The sequence below is a fragment of the Phacochoerus africanus genome, chromosome 8, assembly GCF_016906955.1.
Source record: "Phacochoerus africanus isolate WHEZ1 chromosome 8, ROS_Pafr_v1, whole genome shotgun sequence".
NCBI classification, from domain to species: domain Eukaryota; kingdom Metazoa; phylum Chordata; class Mammalia; order Artiodactyla; family Suidae; genus Phacochoerus; species Phacochoerus africanus.
In genome coordinates this window covers 41,970,805-41,992,287 of record NC_062551.1, presented here as the reverse complement: position 1 = coordinate 41,992,287, position 21,483 = coordinate 41,970,805, and the positions used below count along the sequence as shown (strand labels likewise).

General features: G+C 43.6%; 1 protein-coding gene and 1 long non-coding RNA gene across 2 annotated transcripts in view; both read left to right on the top strand.

The window, feature by feature from the left end:
• LOC125133183 (uncharacterized) overlaps positions 1-17,855 on the top strand; it is a 298,644-nt gene extending 280,789 nt beyond the window's left edge. Inside the window, exons 6-8 of the mRNA XM_047791316.1 lie at positions 14,673-14,788; positions 15,951-16,191; positions 16,786-17,855. Coding sequence (XP_047647272.1) covers positions 14,673-14,744 — 72 coding nt within the window. The 3' untranslated portion in view covers positions 14,745-14,788; positions 15,951-16,191; positions 16,786-17,855. The remainder of the gene's footprint in view (positions 1-14,672; positions 14,789-15,950; positions 16,192-16,785) is intronic.
• Positions 17,856-17,976: 121 nt separating this feature from the next.
• Positions 17,977-18,778, top strand: LOC125133797 (uncharacterized). The gene is made up of 2 exons (XR_007136511.1): positions 17,977-18,008; positions 18,274-18,778. It is a non-coding gene; the product is annotated as an uncharacterized LOC125133797 (long non-coding RNA).
• Positions 18,779-21,483: the final 2,705 nt, after the last annotated feature.

Here is a 21,483-nt window from a genome sequence, read left to right as displayed (position 1 = left end):
CTTGACATGAGTCCATCTCTACAAGTTTCTTGAATGTGCTGGACTTTTCTTTTTTTTTGTTTTTGTCTTTTCTAGGGCTGCACCCATGGCATATGGAGGTTCCCAGGCTAGGGGTCTAATCGGAGCTGTAGCCACTGGCGTACGCCAGAGCCACAGCAACGCCAGATCCGAGCTGCATCTGCAACCTACACTACCGCTCATGGCAATGCCAGATCCTTAACCCACTGAGCAAGGCCAGGGATCGAACCCACAACCTCATGGTTCCTAGTTGGATTCGTTAACCACTGAGCCATGACGGGAACTCCTGGATTTTTCTTTTGTAGTCTTATTTAGCTCATCGTTAAGGTCATATGCAAGTAGAAACCAGGTCAGCTTTATTTACCTCCCTAACTGACCAGGAATTTTTTTTTATTCCTCCTAGGGAATACCTGCTAACATCCTGATTGTTCCATGGAGTAGAACTGTTTGTTTTACTTTGGGGAATGGTTTAAGTTCACTTAGAATTTATTCTTTGCCTTCGTAATGACACTTAATATCTGTTGATCATTTACTATTTAAAAGACAATGTGCAAATTTGCACAGACCAGCTCTTTCAATCTTTACAAGGATCCTAGAAAACAAGGGGCCATCACTGAGTCCCTGTCACACAAAAGGAAGCAGGACTTGTAGAAGTCAAATACTTTGCCCAGGGTCACACAAGGGCACAGTACAGCCTGAGTCAGGTCTGGGAAGGTCTGGAGCAGAGCCTGAGCCACCACACTCTTCTGCCTCCAAACGGGCAGTCACAGCTCATTTTTGCATCGGCCTGAAACCCCAAGTTTTACTTAAGAGGCTCGGGATCCAAGGTTGAACGGTTGACTTAGGAAAAGTACGACAGCCTGTCCCTGATAACTTGTTCCTCCTAGAAGCCACCGGAGATATACTGCCTTTCATCACTGCATGCATTCATTCATATTTTCAGAAACAGCCAGGGCAAGTGATGACAACACATGCTGCTGAATGGATATCGTGTTGTCGCGGACACCACAGTCCTGCCATCTTCCTGTGCTGTTCGGCTTCACCTTCATGAATAGACGTAGTGAGTGAAGACAGTTGGGTGGCACCACCTTACACCACATTCCTTAATCTCTTAAATGATTATAGCACAGGTTAGGTGTTCCTTCTGGCCTTTGATGTGGTATCCTTTTTATTAGGCTGTATAGACTACAGCTTTTAATATCCGCGTGCATCTTAACACATATGTTCAGAGAACACATGACGTTGTGAGGTGCCAGGAAGAAAAAAAGCTGCTCGTGATCTTAAATCCATCCAAGTGCCTTTATGAGATGCAATCAACCATGTATTAATTCCCTCTATCCATCATTAGCTGAGTGGTGAAAATATATGCAAAAGAAAATGGAACCTGGGCAGGAAGGTAGTGAAGAGGTTTTTACAAATTAGATTATTTGAGTAAATGATTCCTCAGACAGAAGGATATTGTCCAAAGGGCCCTTTCATTATTATTCACTTTCTTTGATGCACAGGAGAGTATTGTCAGGGCAGCAAGAGCACTTCACTGCTGCTGAATGAAAAAGATGACTGTCAGACCCAGGACTGGGTCCACAGCAGATGCACGAGGCTGCAGGGGAGGCATCACCACAGCTCACGCTGAGATGTTTGCCGATGTGGTACCTGGGTCCGTGACCAGGAATGGGTGGGCGATTGTCCTGAGCCTTCTCCCTCTGTAAGTGGCTGAGCCACCCCGAGTCCCAGTCCCCCTTTTCCTTAATGGCACGTGCTCTGGCTGTGTGACCATTAGCCTGGAAAAGCCCAGCCATCAGAGACTATTTTCCATTTTCTAAAAAAGGTGAGTTCTGAGTTTAGAACAGAAAGAAAGCAGGGACAAACAGGAGCAATGTGGTTTCTGATCTTTGGATTCCCCCCCACCCCCCATCTAGTGACTCGCTGTTTGTGTTTCCTTAAAAGACAGTGTCTGGTGGACAGAGTGATGCTGAGTCTGGGCTCCTTTACCTAGAAGCTTTTTGGAATCTGCTCTTTCCAGTGAGTTTTGCAGAATGATGCAGCAACGAGCATCTTTTTTTTTTTTTTCTTCTTTTTATGGCTGCATCTGCGACATATGGAAGTTCCCCTGCCAGGGGTCCAATTGGAGCTGCAGTTGCGACCTATGCCATAGTCATAGCAATCCTGGATCCTTAACCCACTGAGTGAGGGCAGGGATTGAACCCACATCCTCCCAGAGACATCGTAGGGTTCTTAACTCACTGAGCCACTATGGCTTCCCGTGTAAGGCTTCTGTTCTGAGCCACCGTGGCTTCCTGTTCTTGGCTTCTGTCTGTAAGGCATCCTGGGGGCGCAGCTGATACTGCCCATCAGGAAGGAGGGACGGAAAGAGTTGCTGTAATCTTGACTCACCTTTGGGCGTAATAATTACCAAAAAGTTCCCCTCCACAGAGCGTCGTGGAGAGAAGGAATTAAGCAAAGGCCCTTATTAACCCTGCCTGAGAGGGTCGGTTGTGTGTGTGTGTGTGTGTGCAGCTGTCACCTGGGAGGTGTGCTAATGTGTTGGCCACTTTAGCTGTGTCCTTGCACTTTTTTTTTTTTAATTTCATTACCCCACAATTTTATTTATTTATGTATTTATTTATTTATTTATTTTTGGTCTTTTTAGGGCCGCACCCATGGCATGTGGAAGTTCCCAAGCTAGGGGCTGAATCAGAGCTACAGCTGCCAGCCTACACCACAGCCACAGCAACACAGGATCTGAGCTGCGTCTGCGACCTAAACCACAGCTTACGGCAACACCGGATCCTTAACCCACTGAGTGAGGGCAGGGACCGAACCTTGCAACCTCATGGTTCCTAGTCGGATTCATTTCCACTGCACCTTTTCTGTGGCTTGGACAGCAGTCTCTGTTCACGTCCTGGCACTCACAGTGACACAGAATTCAAAGAAAAAAATCACCCACCAGTGGTTAAAAAGTAACGACGACAGCAAAATACCTGGAGATTTTACTTATTTTCAGCCTCCATGTTTATTTTAAGTGGTCTGGAGTTTTAGCTACCATGTGTGCGGATCCCACCCCAGGCAGGCACACATTTTCATCCATGGAAACTTGCTCCCGACTGGCTTTCTGCTGCGTGGGCTGGTGGGCTCCATCCAAGTTTTCGTGTTTATTGCTCACCTGAGCACCGTGATTTGGACAAAGAAACATCTCACTGCTGTGAGATAGTTTAGGTGTTGCTCTATTTTATTTTATTTTAGATAGTTTAGGTGTTGATCCATTTTATTTATTACCCAAAAAAGTCATCCCTGTCAACATGGGCTAAATGAGTGGGGGATAAGGAGCACCTTGCCTGCCCGCCATGTCCACAGCTTCACTCTCCAGATGCTTTATGCTTCTTGGACTTTCATTAAAAACCCAGCATTCTTTTTTTCCTCCATATTCATCGCTCCTTGAGAAAAATTTAGAACACACCTCTAAAGAAAATGATCAAATTCAAATCATCTCTAATCTCAGCACTCAGAGATGAGATCTCAACCTTTTGAAAATATATCATCCCATTGTTTCTTATGCGGAGACATAAATACATACCCCAAATATAGATTTCTTTTTAAAAATGGATCACAATTTATGTTCAGTTTTATACCATGGAATTTTCACTTAATATATCAAAGGCTTTCCCTCCCAATATTCAAATAGCTTAATATTATTTATATTTATATTATCCACTTACGATGTCATGACTATGATTTTGTGTCAAAAATATGAGTTAAAACATTATTTTAAATGGTTAATAGCTGCCTATTGCATGGAAATTCCTTTATTGTTGGACATGTCTACTGTATAATTTAACTTTCTTTGATTTCTGAGATTGACTATTAAAAAGTATTTATTGAACACCTGCACTTTTAGTTTTTGAATTTCCTGTTTTTTTCTGTTGGACAATTGCTTGCCAATTTGGATTGTGAAAACTGATTATTGAAGACATACAGTTTTTATCATATATATACGATAATTTCTTTTCTTTTTTTTTTAGGTCTGCACCTGTGACACGTGGAGGTTCCCAGGCTAGGGGTCGAATTGGAGGTGCAGCTGCTGGCCTACACCACAGCCACAGTGACGCTAGATCCCAACTGCATCTGCAGCCTGTGCCACAGCTAGCAGCAATGCTGGATCCCGAACCCACTGCTTGAGGCCAGGGATTGAACCTGCATCATGGGCACTGTGCCAGGTTCTTAACCTGCTGAGCCACAACGAGAACTCCAAATTTTTATTTAAGGCTCTTACAACTTTTTATTGTGAAATATAACACACGGGTAGAAAATGCACAAAACAGAAACATGTAGCTCCATGATAATCCCACGCGAACACCCATGTGACCACATCCAAGCCCGTGGCCCTCTCTTTGCTCCTTCCAGTTGTGACCCTGTCTTCTGCAGCCGCAAAGCAACGCAAAGGAAAGTGAAGCAAAGCAAAGGAAAGCAAAGCAAAGCAAAGCAAAACGCTACCTTAAGTTATAAGGTATGCAAGTCCTGGCTTTGCTTTGTGGTTTCCCACTTATGCATTATGTGTGCATCCTGACCCACTCTAGCTTAGTGTTGGTTTTTTGAGCTTTGTCATGAGACCATGTACTGGGTTCTTTTATGTTTTTTGCCTGTAGGTCTAGTTCCTTGCTTTTCATTTCACTGCAGGTTTCCATTTTAGGGCTGTATCACGATGTATATTTCCATCATTGTGTTCATGGGCATTTAGGTAATTTCTAGTTTGGGTTGCCATGGATAACGCGGTCACGAATATTCTTGTGTCTTGGTACAGCTGCATGTGTATTTCTTTGGGGTATTTGGCTACACTTGTGCTAAGGCAGGTGTGAGTTCAGCTTTGGTTTATACTGTCAAACATTTCCCGAAGTGATGGTACAATTTACATCCACCTAGGGTGTCTAAGCGTTCCCATTGCTCTGCTTCTTCACCAGCACCTGCTGGTGTTAATTTTTTAATTCCAGCCCTTCAGGTGTGTGCATTGTGGTTATAAGTAACAGTTCCTAGATGATTAATGAGGTTGAATGTTTTTTCATGTGTTTTTTGGCCATTAGGATATCCTTTTCTGTAAGTGCCTGTCATCTCTTTCAGCTATTGGCCTATTCTGGCTTCCCTGTATTTTCTCACCACTCTATGGTTTTTGCTGAAGGGTCCTTTGTTAATTTTATGTATCCCAGATAATACCCTATGGCCTGTTTTTTTTGTGTTGTTTTTTTTCCCACTCTTCTCTTGGTGTCTTTTGATGAACAGAATTTGTTAGTTTTAATGAAACAAAATCTACCTTGAGTCATAAAGATTCTTTTCTGTGTTATTTTCCAGCAGTTTTATTAGTTTGACTTGTACATCCAGACTGATTATCCTCCAGGAATTGATTTTGTGTATTGTGTGAGGTAGGGGTCAATATTTTTCCCTAATATGTATCTGCTTGTTGGTTTGCCATTTCCTTATAACTTTGAAGAACCATTCTTCCTCACTCCCATAAAGCAAATATTTCCAAATGCATGCTTGTATGTCTATGCTTTTTATCCTGTTCTGTTGATCATTTTATCTGTCCTGGAACCAGTGCTGTACTGTCTTGGTTCCCGCAGCTTTATAATAACATCTTGGTATCTGATAGAGCAAGTTCTTCTTTCTTTCCTTTTTCAAGACTATCTTGGCTATTTGCATCTTTTAAAAAAAATTTTTTTTTCTTTTCTTCTTAAGGCTACACTGTGGCATATTGAAGTTTTCTGGCTAGGGGTTGAATTGGAACTGCAGCGGCAAACCTGTATCACAGCCATGGCAACACTGGATCTGAGCTGCATCTGTGACCTATGCTACAGCTTGCAGCAATGCTGGATCCTTAACCCACCGCGTGAGGCCAGGTATGGAACCCGCATCCTCACAGAGGCACTGTTGGGCTCTCAACCTGCTGAGCCACAGCAAGAACTCCCTATTTACATTTTCAAATGCATTTTAGGATTAGAATGATAGGCAGAATTCTGCAATGGCCCCTGTGAGGCTGCCTTGTGCTGTTCACTTCTTTGTCTACCTCCCTTTCCTTGACTGTGGGCAAGACCTGTGGTTTGCTTCTGGTCGATAAAATATGGCAGAGGTGATGATGGGTGACTTCCCATCAGATATCTGTATCTCTGTCTATCTATGTATATATATCCAGGTCTAGCCAGCATCAAGTAGAGACTGTCCTACTGGCCTTGAAGAAGCAAGCGTCTAGGACATAGAGTGACTATGGAGAAGGCCACATGGCAGAGACTGCAGGCAGCCTCTAGGAGCTGAGGCCTCAGTCCTCCAGCAGCAGGGACCAAATTCCACCAGCAATCATGTGAGCTTGGCAGAGAGCTCTGATTTCCAGATGAGAACACAGCCTGACCAACACCTCCATTGTAATCTTCTGAGACTCCAAGCAGACCCAGCTAAGTTGTGCCTGGATTCCTGAGTCACAGATAATGCGAGCTATCAAGTGTGTCTGCCTTCAGGCGTCTAAGTTTATGGTAACTTGTTTCATAGCAACAGAAAACTAATACAACCAGTTTATCGAGCTTCTAGGAAAAAAAAAATGGAAAACTTTTGGAATTTTTATTGGGGTCATGATGGATGGATAATTTTGGAGGGAATTGACATTTCTACGAAATTGCATTTTTAATCCATTAAAAGAAGGGGATAGAGCCTTTCTTTTAAATTTTTATTAATAAGGAATTGTAATTTTTGATGTAGTGCTCTTCACCTTTCTGTTAAGTTTATTACAGGCTATTTGATACATACTTTTATTGCTGTTTGTTGTAAATGGTGTTTCTTTGTTTTGTGTTTGTGACTGGTAAATAAAAAAGCAAGTATTATTATTATTATTTTTTTTATTTTTATGGCCACACGCATGGCATATGGAGGTTCTTGGGCCAGGAGTCTCAGCTGTGACCTACACCACATCTGTGGGCAACACCAGGTCCTTTAACTCACTCTGCTGTGCCGAGAATTGAATTCACGCCTCCACAGTGACCCGAGCTACTGTTGTTCAATTCTTAACCCACTGCACAACAGTGGGCACTCCAAAAAGCAAATATTTTTTATGTGCTGAACTTGAATTTAGCTTGGTTGCTAACCTCACTTATTCCTTTTACTAATTGATAGATTCTTTTGGATCTTCTAAATCCACAACTTTTCACTTCCTTTCTAACTCATGTTTTTAATTTCTTTTTCTTGACGTATCATTGATTTCGAAAGCAAACTTTTCAGTGTTGCATCTTGGAGAACTGGCTCCTCCTTCCTACCTTTCTGAGTCCTGGATAACAATCCTTGATTTCTCTGTGATGCTGCTAAAAGCATGGGTTAGTCACCTCCTCTGAAACTGATATTCTTTCTCAGGTTAAAAAAAAACCAACATCCCCAAATGCTAAGCCTCCCTGGGCTTCCATTTTCTGTTGATCGTGACTTAGTGATTCTTCATTGATTTGTTAGCTTTGTGTTTCCTTTGCTTGTTTTTAATTTTTAATGTTATCTACTTTTGCTCTAATTGTCATGATGGAGGGCAGATCAAATAATCTATCCCATCCTTAGCAGAAGCGTGTCACAATATTTTTAACTTTTTAACAGCTTGGGGTATAATTTATATGCTGTAGCATCTAGCAATTGTAAGTGTACAAGTCGATGAAGTTTAGTTAATGGACAAGAGTTGGGTAGTAAGGATCACAATCCAGTTTTAGAACATTTCCGTCCCCTAAATGTTGCCTCATGACTCTTTGCAATCAGTTCCCATTCCCAGCTCTTAGCCCCAGACTGTCACTGACATGCTATGTTTGTATGATTATAGATTTGCATTTTTTATAAAGTTCTTGTAAATTGAATTGTATGTAATATGTAGTCTTTGTGTCTGGCTTCTATCATTTTAACATAATGATATCAATTTCAGTGCATGTTGTTCCATGTTATGATTTCTTGTTTCCAGTGTACAAGTTTTTTTTTTTTTTTTTGGTCTTTTTAGGGCCGCCTCCATGGCATATGGAAGTTCCCAGGCTAGGGGCTGAATTGGAGCTGTAGCTGCCAGCCTACACCACAGCCACAGCCAGAGCCATGTGGGATCTGAGCTGAGTCGGTAACCTACACCACAGCTCATGGCAACACCAGATCCTTAACCCACCGAGCAAGGCCAGGGATCGAACCTGCGTCCTCATGGGATGCTAGTCAGATTCGTTCGCCGCTGAGCCACGACGGGAACTCCTTCAGTGTACAAGTTTTGTAGTTGTCGTTTTACAGTTTCCGTGCAGATATTTTGTATTGTTTTCTCTAATCCCAAATATATGCTTTGATACTATTGTGAATGGCAGTGCTTTCTTAATTTTATTTTTGGTTTATTGCTAGTATATAGAACTACAATTGATGTCAGGTCAGTAGGGTTGATAGTGCTGTTCAGGTGGTTTATATCTTTACTGATTTCCTGTCCAGTTACTCTATTATTTAGAATGAATTATTGAAATCTCCAACTGTAATTATTGAGTCATCTATTTCTTCTTTCAGTTCTTTCAGGTTTTTCTTTTTTTATTTGGGGGCTCCCTTATTAGATTCACATTTATTTATAACTTATATATCTTCTTGACATATTAAACTTCTTATCATTAAGAAATCTTTCTTTTTCTCTATAAAAAAATTCGTCTTAAAAGTGATTTTACATGATGCTAATGTAGCCATTTCGGCTTTCTTATTGTTAATGTTTGTGTGTTGTATATTTTTGCATCTTTTTACTTTGATTTGTTTGTATCTTTGAGTCTAGAGCTCTGGTAGATAAAATGTAATTGAATCTTACTTAAAAAACAAAACTCAGTCAGATAATCTCTGCCTTTTGTTGAGAATGTTTTGTCCTTTCACATTAATTTGATAATTGGTTTCGTTAGATTTATATCCACCCTTTTGATATGAATTTTCTATATGTCTCATAGCTTTAAAATTTTTTCTATTCCTTCTTTACTGCCTTCTCTTGTATTAAATAAGCATTTTTAGTATGCCATTATTATTTCTCTATTTTTTTAAACAGTGTAATTTTTTTCTATGGGTTTAGATGGGTTCTATGGGTTCTATGCTCTGTGGCTTTGAAATACATTGATGTATCACTGTTTCATATTAACGCTCACGTAATTCAAGTAAAATTTAGCCACTTCGCTTCCATAGAGCTCCATTTCCTCTCCCTCCTTTATGATATTATTATCATATATATTATATGTGTTTTAAACCCAATAATGCAATTTTATAATTACTCTTTTCAGTCTTATGCTTTTGGAAGAAATTAAGATAAGAAAAAAGAAAAAAAACTATATTTTATATATACTCTCTCTATATATTGTATATATAAAACCTATATTTTATATATACATTCTATATTTACCTACCTATTTACTATTTCTGGCCTCTGCATGTCCTCCTGTGGGATTGAGTTACTATCAGATCTCATATCCTTTCATCCTGAAGAATGTCCTGTTGTATTTCTCATAAGGCAGGTCAGCTACCAATAAATTTTCTTAGTGTTTATCTAGGACTGTATTCTCCTCTCATTTTTAAAGAATTTTTTTTGCTGGTTATAGAATTCTTGGTTAACAGTTTTACATTTTTTCTCTAGTGCTTTGAATATGTCATTCCACTGTCGTTTGGGCTTCACTGTTTTTGATACAGAGTCAGCTGTTAATCATATGGTTACTCCTCTGTACATGCTGAGTCATTTTACCCTTGCTGCTTTCCAGAATTTTTGCTTGTCTTTGGTTTTTAATAGGCTAAGTGCAATATATTTATCCTATGTTGTGTCTGAGCTTCTTGCATCAGTAAATTATGCTTTCTCATCAAATTTGATACCTTTTGGCTATTATTTCTTTGAATACTCTTCCCCCCCTCCCGCATCTTGCACTCTCTTTTCAGAAAATTTCACCATATGTGTGTGTTGGCATACTTGATGTTTCCGACAAATATTTGTCTCTGTTTATTAAAATTTTTTCTCTGTTCTTTGTGTTGGGTAGGTTCTACTTTTCTATCTTCAAGTTTACTGATTTTTTTTTGCCTTTTTTTAGGGTGGCACCTGTGGCACATGGAGGTTCCCAGGCCAGGGGTCTAACTGGAGCTACACCTGCTGGCGTAAACCATAGCCACAGCAATGCCAGATCTGAGCCGTGTCTGTGACCTACACCATGGCTCACAGCAACACCAGATCCTTAACCCACTGAGTGAGGCCAGGGATCAAACCCATAACTTCATGGTTCCTAGTCAGATTCGTTTCCACTGCACCACAATGGGAACTCCAAGTTTACTGATTTTTTTTAATTCTGCCCTTTCAGGTATGATATTGAGCTCATCTATTTAATATTCATTTTGATTATTGTATTGTTTACTCCAGAATTTTCATTTTTCACATAGGTCTTTTTTTTAGTTTTTATTTCTCTATTTTGGTTCTTGACTTGAATAACTGTCATTGTATTTTCATTTAATTCTTAAAATTTTTTATTGATGAGAAATTAACCAACTATTTTGAAGTGTAAAAATCAGTGTTTTTTAGTAAACTCACAGTGTTGTTCTAGAACATTTTCATCATATCCAGAAAGAAACTTTATACCCATTAAAGAGTTGTTTCCCATTCACCTTTACCCCTGCCCCAGCACCAACCAATCTGTGTTATTTCTCCATTAGTTTACCTTTTCTGGATATTTTACATAAATAGAATCATACAATATTTTCTGTCTGACTTCTTTCACTGAACACAATATTTTTGAGGTTCATCCACATTATAGCATGTATCAATACTTCATTGTTGTTATTGCTGAATAATATTTCATTGCATCTGTATTTCATAATTTATTTATCCAATCATCTATTGATGAACAGTTTGGGATAGTTCTCTTTGTTATTGTGAATATAATTTCTATGACCATGCGTATACATGTTTTTGTTTGCAGACCCATTTTCCCTTTCTTTCTTTCTTTCTTTTTTTTTTTTTTTTTTTTTTTTTTTGCTTTTCAGGGCCTCTCCTGTGGCCTATGGAGGTTCCCAGGCTAGGGGTCCAATCGGAGCTACAGCTGCCAGCCTATACCAGAGCCACAGCAATGCGGGATCCGAGCCGCATCTGCAACTTACACCACAGCTCACAGCAACACTGGATCCTTAACCCACTGAGCAAGGCCAGGGATTGGACCTGCAACCTCATGGTTCCTAGTTGGATTCGTTTCCACCGTGCCACAACAGGAACTCCTGCAGACCCAATTTCAATTCTTTGGAGCATATTCCTAAGAGTGGAAAATGCTGGGTCATATGCTAATTCTATATTTAGCTTTTTGAAGACTCACAAAACTGTTTCCCACAGTTGCTGCTCATTATTACATTCCCACCAGCATTCGAAGTTTCCAGTTTCTCCATATCCTCTCCACTTCTTACTATTTTCCATGTGAAATGTGAAGTGTTACCTCATTGTGGTTTTGATTTGCATTTCCCTAAGGACCAGTTTTGTTGAGCATCTTTTCATACACGTGGCTATTTGTGTATCTTCTTTGGGAAAGATCTATTTAAGTACTTTGCCCATTTTTAAATTGGGTGTTCATCTTTTTATTGTTGTGTTGTGAGGGGTTCTTTATATATTCTGAATGCTAGAATGTTGTTTTATTTTATTTTAATTTTTTGTCTTTTCTAGGGCTGCTCTCACAGCATATGGAGGTTCCCAGGCTAGGGGTCTAATCGGAGCTGTAGATGCCGGCCTATGCCACAGCCACAGCAATGCGGGATCGAGCCACATCTGTGACCTACACCACAGCTCACAGCAACACTGGATCCATAAGGCACTGAGCGAGGCCAGGGATCAAACCACAACCTCATGGTTCCTAGTCGGACCCACTAACCACTGAGCCATAACGGGAACTCAGTTTTTGTTTTTTGTTGTGGTTATTGTTTTTGTAGAATGTTATTATATATACAGTTTGAAAATATTTTCTCCCATTTTAGAGGGTTTTTTTGGTTTTTTACTTTAACACTCTCTTTTGATGCATGAAAGTTTTTAATTTGATAAAATGCAATTTATTTATATTTTCTTTTCTTGCTCATGCTTTGGTGTCCTATCTGAGAATTTATTGCCAAGTCCAAGATTATTAAGCTTTGCCCCTGTGTTTTATTCTAAGAGTGTTAGCTCTTATTTTTATGTTGCTGGCCCATTTTGAGTTAATATTTGTATATATTGTGAAGCAGAGGTTTTTTTTTTCCTTTAATTCTTTAAACATAGTGTTTTAATTCTTTGAACAATTTTATTATAATAGCTGCTTTGAAGTCTCTGTCTGTTAAGTCCAAAACCACATCTGGGCCCACTCAGCATCAGCTTATACTGATCCTTTTTATCCCTAAGTATAGGTCATGCTTTTCTGTTTTTTTCCATGTCTTGCGATTTTTTGTTGAAACCCGGACATTAGAAAAAATCTTTCTTAGCAACTATGGGTTTGTGGTTGTCCCCCTGAGGGTTTTTTTCTTTAATAACCTGCCTGCGCTCAGTCTGTAGAATCTGTCTTCGAAGGGTGTGTGTGGCTGTTGATATGTCTGCTTAGTTTTTTAAATTCTTCTTTTTGTTTTTTTCAGTCTGATTTCCTAAGAGTTACTTCTGAAGAGTTGAGGCAACTTTGCCTCAGGGTTTAGTTTTAGTTTCTTCCAGGCTCTCTTGCCTCTTACCTGCACATGCCAGAGGTTCTCCAGGCAGCCAAGGGTGTGTGGATAACTTATTTAGCTCTTTGGGGATCTTGCCATTATATTTCTGGCTATTCCACCACTCACCCAAGTGGCACTACGACTTCACACTAACACCGCTGTGGGTTTCCCCCCATTAATTTTCTTCTGAGTTTTTTAGTTTTTACTGACAGCACCATCGGGTACAGATTTGTCCTCTACTCCAAAACAGGTCAACCCCCTTTGGCAGTGAAAATGATATTTTTCACAGCCAACTTTGCTGTGACAAAACCACAGTGCTAACTGAGCTGAAGAGGCAGATGAGGGCAGCCATAGGGAGAGATCCATTGACCCCCACTGTTCTTATTCAAAGTTCTACCAGTTGTTCATGAATAAGCACTTCCAATTTATTGTTTGCCTTTCTTCCATTTCTGAAGTCCTGAAAGTTTGGGTTTTGACAGTTTTGTCTGGTTTTTAGTTGTTTCATAGGGAGAACAGTTGTGGATCTTTTTTCTCCTTTATGGCCAGAAGTCTTGTTCCTTGTTTTCTCCTTTGTGGCTGGAAGTAATTGTTTTCACGTTTGGCTTTTTCATTTTTACATGGTCGAATATATCAGTGTTTTCTTTAGTGTGTCATATCTCATTCCAAGATTATATTCTAATGAACAGAAACTATTCTGTAATATGATGGTTTAACTTTCCCTTCAAATGAAAGGACTATGCTCCAAATTCATTTATTTCCTTATAATAAAGTTGGACTCTGCTTATTGTTTTCTTCTTATTGTTAGCTAGTTGTTCCAGACCAACTTTTTTTTTTTTTTGTCTTTTTAGGGCCACACCTGAGGCATACAGAGGTTCCCAGGCTAGGGGTCGAATCAGAGCTGTAGCCACTGGCCATAGCAACACAGGATCTAAGCTGAGTCTGCCACCTACACCACAGCTCACAGCAATGCTGGATCCTTAACCCACTGACCAAGACCAGGGATCGAACCTGCATCCTCATGCATAGTAGTCAGCTTCATTTCCACTGAGCCACGACAGGAACTCCCGGACCAACTTTTGAATACTCTTTTCTTTTCCTGCCGATTTGAAAAGCAACTGTTGGAATATCTGAGGGATATGTTTGCTAACTCAGCGGACCTTCTATTCTATTCCATTGATTTGTATCCCCTCTTCATTGGAAATGCTGCTGTTCTAATTATGGAACCTTTAGAATGGCTTCCACTATAAAGTGTCATCAGATCCTCCCTTCTTCCCTCTTACGTTTCAGGTTGTACAGTTGACTTATGTTTTTCACACCACAGAGTAAGCTCGCATTCATTCATTCAACCATTCATTCTTTTCATCTGACACAAGGTTCTTTGAGCTTGTACTGTGTGCCAGGCGACATGGTTACCAGGAAAGCCATGGTGAACAGCAGCCTGCCCTGCTGGAATTTGCATTCTGAAAAAAAGTAAATGAGAAAATGAATAAAATAATTGAAAACTATAACGGGTGTTATGAAGCAAACAAGCAAACATGGTGGAGAATGGCAGAGGGAGCCTGTTTTGGCTGATGTTGTTGGGGGAGATCTAGTTGAGAAATTGGTGTTTAAGTCCAGCCTTGCAGGGTAGGTAGGAGCCATACAGGCTGCATGTTGCTCTTTATTTCCAAACAGTTGTCTGTTTATCACAACACCACTTTTTTTTTTCTTTTTATGGCTGTACCCATGGCATATGGAACATTTTGGGCCAGGGGTCGAATTGGAGTTACAGTTGGGACCTGTGCCACAGACACAGCAACACTGGATCCAAGACACATCTGTGACCTGTGCTGCAGCTTACCGCAACGCTGGGTCCTTAACCCAACTGAGCGAGGCCAGGGATGGAACCCACATTCTCACAGAGACAGTGTCGGGTCCCTTCCCTGCTGAGCCACAATGGGAACCCCCACAACACCATTTAATTGTAAGATTTAACCTTTTATCCATAGGTGGGAGAGAACAGCACATGCCTGTATACCCTGCTGTGGAAAGAACCAGAAAAGCTGAAAGAAAACCTGTGAGGCCAGAAGCTGGGATGTGGGAAGGCTCAAGAAGGGTGCAGGAGGTAAGCAGTGATAAGTCTGGCCCAGCCTTGTGGACCACAGAGGGAAGTTGCTTTGCATCCTTCGTACAGTGAGAGCTCCCTAAAGGGGTTTCCGAAGGGCAGTGTGATGCCCCTGGTTTTCAGAAGACCACTCCCGTCGCGATGTGGAGAAGAGGCTGGTGATGGAAAGGCAGCAAGTGGGAACCCAGGTTAGCGAGTGCTTGTGTGGCTGGGGAGAGGTCATAGTGGTGGCCGTCCAGCCTGGTGGCCCAGGGGGGCGGCCAGAGCATGGACAGCACATCCTCCTGATGGGACAGACGTGGGGCAGGTGGAAAGACAGGTAAAAAGCATGGGGACAATTTTGTCCACCTGCAGGATCTGGAAAGAGGCCTCTTGCAATGGGCAGAGAAGGACTTTGCTCGTAGGTGACCTGTCTTCTCTTAGGCAGCGTCTGTCCTGAGATGGGAGCCCAGGCTGCGAGTGACTTGGGGGATGATTGACCTGGGGGAGGGGGCACACGTTATTAGAAACCCAGTGGGGTGGACAGTGAGGAGAGTGCCTCTGAACCTCTTGGCAGGCATCGCACCCCAGGATTGGAAAGGGCCAAGAATTCAACAGAAAAGGCGATCCGTGCGAGAAGGAGATGTAAACAATTGACAGAATGTTACGGCTCCACAGAAATGTCAGGGTATTAAAGTGGGTGTCTGAGAAAACAGAAACTTGCAGTCTGAAATGATGAATAAGCCACTGCCAGTTGTCATAGAATGTGTGAGGCGCGTGTGTGAACAGAGAGAGGCCGCGCGGCACTCCTGGAGCAGGCGGCGGCGGGCACGGCACTCACCCAGGCCCTCCTGTAGTCGCCTTCCCTGCTCACCACCTCTCTAATTGCACACCGAGGCTCGCCCTCTTGGCTGGACTGGACATGCCACAGAGCAGTGTGGTAGGAGATCGAGGTTCCTGTTCCCTGGTGTGCACGCCCTGCATCACCCCCTACCCTTAGGTGTGGGTGAGATCTGTGATGAGGATGTGGGGCGTGGCAAAGGGGAAGGGATGCCATGCTTAAGGACCCACATCAGTTGACTTTGAGTTCACCTCGGTGGGCCTGACCTCATCAGGGGATCCATTGAAAAGCGGGTCTGGAAGTCAGATACTTGACAGGAAGTCAGAAATGCTCTCCTGTCAGTCTCCAGGAACCAAACTGGTGTCATGTGGAGGAGGCCATGTGGCAGAGATCCGTGGTGGCCTCTGGTTGCTGAGGGCCTCCGTCCCACAACTGCAAGGAACTAGGTTCTGCCAACACCCAGCAAGCCTGGGAGAGGATGCCGGGCCCCAGGGAGATCACAGACCTGGCAACACCTTGATCGTGGCTGTTGAGTCTCTGAGCAGAGGACAGAGCTGAGCCATGCCCCTGTCCCACAGAAACGGTGAGATCATAAATGGGCATTGCTTTATTCTGCTCTGCTGTTTAAACATTTATTTTTATTTTTAAATGTTTTATTGACATATAGTTGATTTATTAGATTGTGATCATTTCTGCTGTACAAAGAGTGATTTATTTATACATGTACACACATCCCTTCCCTTTCAGTTTCTTTTTCCACGTAGATGATTATAGAACATTGGGTAGGAGTCTCTGTGCTATACAGCAGGTCCCCGTTGGCCTGTCATTCCATATACCTTAGTGGACACACGCTAATCCCCCATCCCCAGTCTGTCCCTGCCTCCCCCCACCCTGTCCCCGTTGGTAAACCCTAAGTTTTTCAAACCCTATGAGTCTGCTTCCATTCTGCAAATAAGTTCGAGAAGATGTGATACCTATACACAATGGAATATTGCTCAGCCATACAAAAGCATGAATTAACACCATTTGCAGCAACATGGATGGACCTAGAAATTGTCATACCAAGTGAAATTCGGCAGTGAAAGACAAACATCTTATGATATCACTTATATGTGGAATCTAAAAAAAGGACACAAATGAATTTACTCGGCTCTATTGGTGGTCATTTGTTTTGCAGCAATAGACCGTTTACATGGTCAGGGGCACTTTGCTGGTCATTACTGTGTCCCCATACCAGGCACAGGGCCTGTTGCAAGCAGATATTCGATACAGGATGTGTGGAGAATGAGTAAGTGGATGAACGGATGACAGCCAGCCAGAAACGCGTGGGAGCACTGCCCAACCACGGGGTGTTGTGTGTGTCCTAGCCAACTGTGGGGTCCCAGCTGCCTGTGAGCTCGGGGAGAGAGACCCTGGGGTGGGATTCCTAATAGATATGGATGTAACCGGAAGTCGCATTTGGGTCCTGAATGAGGGCCTGCAGCAGGCGTGACGTTCTCTGCGCTGGGATTTAAAAGATGCTCTGCTTCCCAAGCATATCACAAGAGGACCCCCCAGATGGACTTAGGGCTCTAGAGTTCCCTGAGCCCTAAGTGGTGGTGAAGGGCACTTTTGGACTCAAGGCTGTGGGGCTTGGGGGTGGGGGCGGGCCCCAGTGGCGCTGGAGTTGTTGGGCAGGGCTTGGCCTGCTGGCGGGAGCCCTGAGGATGGGCAGTGGGTACCAATCTTGATTTTGCCAAGAGCTGGGGAAAATCTTCTGGTGGCTCCCCGTTGCCCTGGAATAAAACCTGACCCCTTCCACATATGTGTCAGGCCCAACCTGCTCTGGCCTGGCCTTTGGTTCTGGCCTCAGCTTGTGTCACTGGCCCCTTCTCTCACTCAGCACTGGGATGCTGGCCTTCTCTCCGTCCCCCGGCCTGTCACGCACCAACCTGCCTGGCTCTTCCTTCTGCCTGGGTGCTTCCTTCCAGCTCTTCTGCCCCTTGTCCCTCACCTCCCCAGAGGTGTCTTCTGGGCTTCTTAGGTCTGGAGAGATCCCAGCACACTTGCCCACCCCCTGGTCACTCTGTCACATCACCTGCTTTGTCCCTGCATGGCACTTATCACCAACTGAAGGGACAGGCTTACTCACATACACTCTTGCTTATTGCCTGTCCCAGATGCCAGAACTTGAGCTGTGAGCTTGTTTGCTCACTGCTGTATCTCCAGCAATTAAAAAAAAAAAAAGTTCCCAGGCTAGGGGTTGAATCGGAGCTGTAGCTGCCAGCCTACACCACAGCCACAGCAACACTGGATCTGAGCCCAGTCTGCGAACTACACCACAGCTCATGGCAACGCCGGATCCTTAATCTGCTGAATGAGTCCAGGGATCAAACCTGCATCCTCATGGATACTAGTCAGGTTCGTTGCTGCTGAGCCACGATGGAAACTCTTTTCCAGCGATTCTTTCTTTCTTTCTCTCTTTCTTTCGTTCTCTCTTTCTTTCTCTCTCTCTCTCTCTTTCTTCCTTCCTTCCTCTTTCTTTCTCTCTTCCTTCCTTTCCTCCCTCCCTCTCTTTCTCTCTTTTTTTCTTTCTTTCTATTTTTATTAACGCATAGTTGATTTATAATGTTCCTTCGGTTTCTGGTGTACAGCAAAGTGACCCATTTTTTTCATTTTCCAGCAGGTTTCTTACCCAAGAGGCCGGATGCAGTTCCCTGTGCTGCCCGACAGGGCTCCATCCATCACGCATCTGTTCTAAATGTTAACGGTATCCACCTACCAACCCCAAGCTCTCCAGCGATTTTAGCACGCTGCGCTCTGTACACAGCAGGTGCTCAAATAACTCTTTGTGGAATGAAGCTGTCTTTCCTCTTGTCTTCATGTCTCTGCCCCTAAACAGCTTGTCTGGTTCTCTGTGACCTCAGAGAGAACCCCTGAAGCCTTTTCAAAAGTGGACTGTGGCCAGCAGTGAAGAGAGGCTGGATGACATCTGATGAGTCGTGGGGACAGGGCATGTGGGGCAGCAGGGCTAGAGGGCCGGTGGAGTTGAATATGCCCCAGTGCACTGGGTACCAGCCCCCATGTGTCACTGGCCTGTGGTAAACCCACTGCTCTGTGGGAGGCCCTGGGAAAACCAGCTCAAATCCCTGCTTGTGGTCGGCATTTTATGAAATAACCTCTTACCAAAGGTTCTTGGATTCTCAGAGGGTTAAACATCTCTGTCATTGAGATCTAATGCTATGCAGATATGGGACAAATGGTGATTTGGATAGTCACTTGGTGTTTATTACACAGAATTTTTTTTTTTTTTGTCTGTCTTTTGTCTTTTGAGGGCTGCATCCGCAGCACATGGAGGTTTCTAGGCTAGGAGTTGAATCAGAGCTGTAGCTACCGGCCTCCGCCACAGCCACAGCAGCGATAGATCTGAGCCCTGTCTTCCACCTACACCACAGCTCACGGCAACGCCGGATCCTTAACCCACTGAGCGAGGCCAGGGATCCAACCCGCATCCTCATGGATCCTAGTCAAGTTCATTAACCACTGAGCCGTGACAGGGACTCCCGCAGGAATTTATACAAAAATAAAAAATATTGTTCCTGCCCTCAAGGGCCTTGTGATATAACAAGTGAAATGGGACCACTGATGGAACAGTCTCAGAGAACTTGGGATGGAAATTTTTTTTTTTTTTAAGGGCCACATGTGTAGCATGTGGGAGTTCCCAGGCTAGGGGTCCAATCAGAGCTGCAGCTGCCTGCCTACACCACAGATCCACAGCAATGCCAGATCTGAGCCGCATCTGTGACCTGCATCATAGTTCATGGCAATACCAGATCCTTAACCCTTCTGTCTCCAGGTGGGTCAGGCCTGGCCTATATTTGGTCTGAGTTGGGGTCACAGTACAGAGCCCAAAGGCAGCAGCTCTGTAGACTCTGAGAAATTTTGGCTCTCGGTCCAGCACAAGCCACGTCCACCCCTGACCCTGGCTGAATCCTGAGCCGTATCCTCTCCCGGCCCCTTTAGCCCCGGCTGGCTCAGGGCGTGCCAACCACCCCCCCACTCCCATATGAGCCTTCGTCTGCCACCAGGTGTGTCACTCGGGAACCCAGACGTTGTTGTAGCATCTGCTCCTGGTCAGCATGGGGCAAGAACTGGGGTGGGGGGCTCAGCCTGAGAGTGTGACTCAAGTAGGCACTTACCTGAGTAATGCAGCAAATGGACAAGACATCATCTAAGGCTTCTTTTTCTTTTTGCCTTTTTTTTTTTTTTTTTTGGCTGCATATGCAGCATCTGGAGATTCCCAGGCTAGGGGTTGAATCGGAGCTGCAGCTGCTGGCTTATGCCACAGCCACAGCAATGCCAGATCCAAGCCATGTCTGCGACCTACACCACAGCTCACAGCAGCACCAGATCCTTAATCCAATGAGCGAGGCCAGGGATCGAACTTGCATCCTCATGGATCCTAGTCAGGTTCATTAACTGCTGAGCTATGAAGGGAACTCCTAAGTCTTCTTTCTTCTTTTTTTTTTTTTTTCTTTCCAGCAAGAGGGAAAGATGTTTCTTTCAAACTCAACTGATAGGGTTTCAGCCACACGCAGAACCGGGTTTTCGGTTGCTTCTCACACTTCATATAGCAGCTGGTTGGGAAATAAAACATCTTCCATTTAGATAAATAAGCAAAAAAAAAAGTCAGAAAATTAATAACCAGAAAGACACATGTTATTACCCTATTTCTGAAACAAAACAAAGCCGTGTCAGAGGCAGGCCTCTGTGGCTGAGATTGTGGGGAGGGAGGGGCTGGGGGCATGGCAGAGGAAGCCCTGGGTGATGGCTGGGGCGGGCCAGTGGCCCCCACCTCATCTGCTTCTCATCTGGGGCTCTGCTCGCTGCCAGCCAGGCTGGGCTGGGCCTCCTGTCTCAGAGCCAGCTCTCCCGGATCACTGTGACCTAATCTCACCCCAGGACTGTTTTCCCCTAAACGTGGCCCCCGTGAGGTCTCCCTTGCACAGAAGACTCTTAGGACTCTCCCCTGCCTGCACATCCAAACACCTCTGCCCACAGCCTATTTCTGGCACCATTCCCAGGCCCAATTCCTGCCCAGGGCAAGTCACTGACATTCAGGAGTGCTATGTAGGTACCCGGGTCTGTGAATGGTAGTTTACATGTATTGGCTCATTTAAACCCAGGTGGAGGCTGGATTTATTATACCCATTTCACAGATGAGAACAATGAGGCACAGGGAGTGCCCAGCACCTACAGGTAAAGGCAGAGCTGAACTCCAGAACCCAAGCTTTGGGCTCTGGCTAGAGGTGGCCAGCTACTGGGTCAGGGGCAGAGGCCCCAAACAAAATTGAATAAAAAATTACTAAAAAATGTAGAATGAGGGAATCTCAAAATACAATGAAAAAACACTGAGTTATATTTGAGAGGATTTCCTTTAAAAATATCAACACCTGAGTTCTTGTTGTGGCTCAGTGGGTTAAGAACCTGACATAGTATCCATGAGGATGCTGGTTCGATCCCTGTCTTTGATTAGTGGGTTAAGGATCTGGCGTTGCCACAAGCTGTTGCAGATGCAGCTCAGATCTAGTGTTGTCATAGCTTTTGGCGCAGGCCAGCAGCTGCAGTTCCTATTCATCCCCTAGCTTGGGGACTTTCATATGCCACAGGTGCAGCCCTAAAAAGTTAAAAAAAAAATCAACACTTTAAATAAACAAAATCCCTCTGTGTGGTGATGGTGCCAATAAAGAGATTTATAGGAGTTTTTGTTTTTGTTTTTGTTTTTTTTTGCTTTTTAGAGCTGCACTTGGGATACATGGGAATTCCCAGACTAGGGGTCCAGTCAGAGCTACAGCTGCTGGCCCACATCACAGCCACAGCAGCTCCATACCTGAGC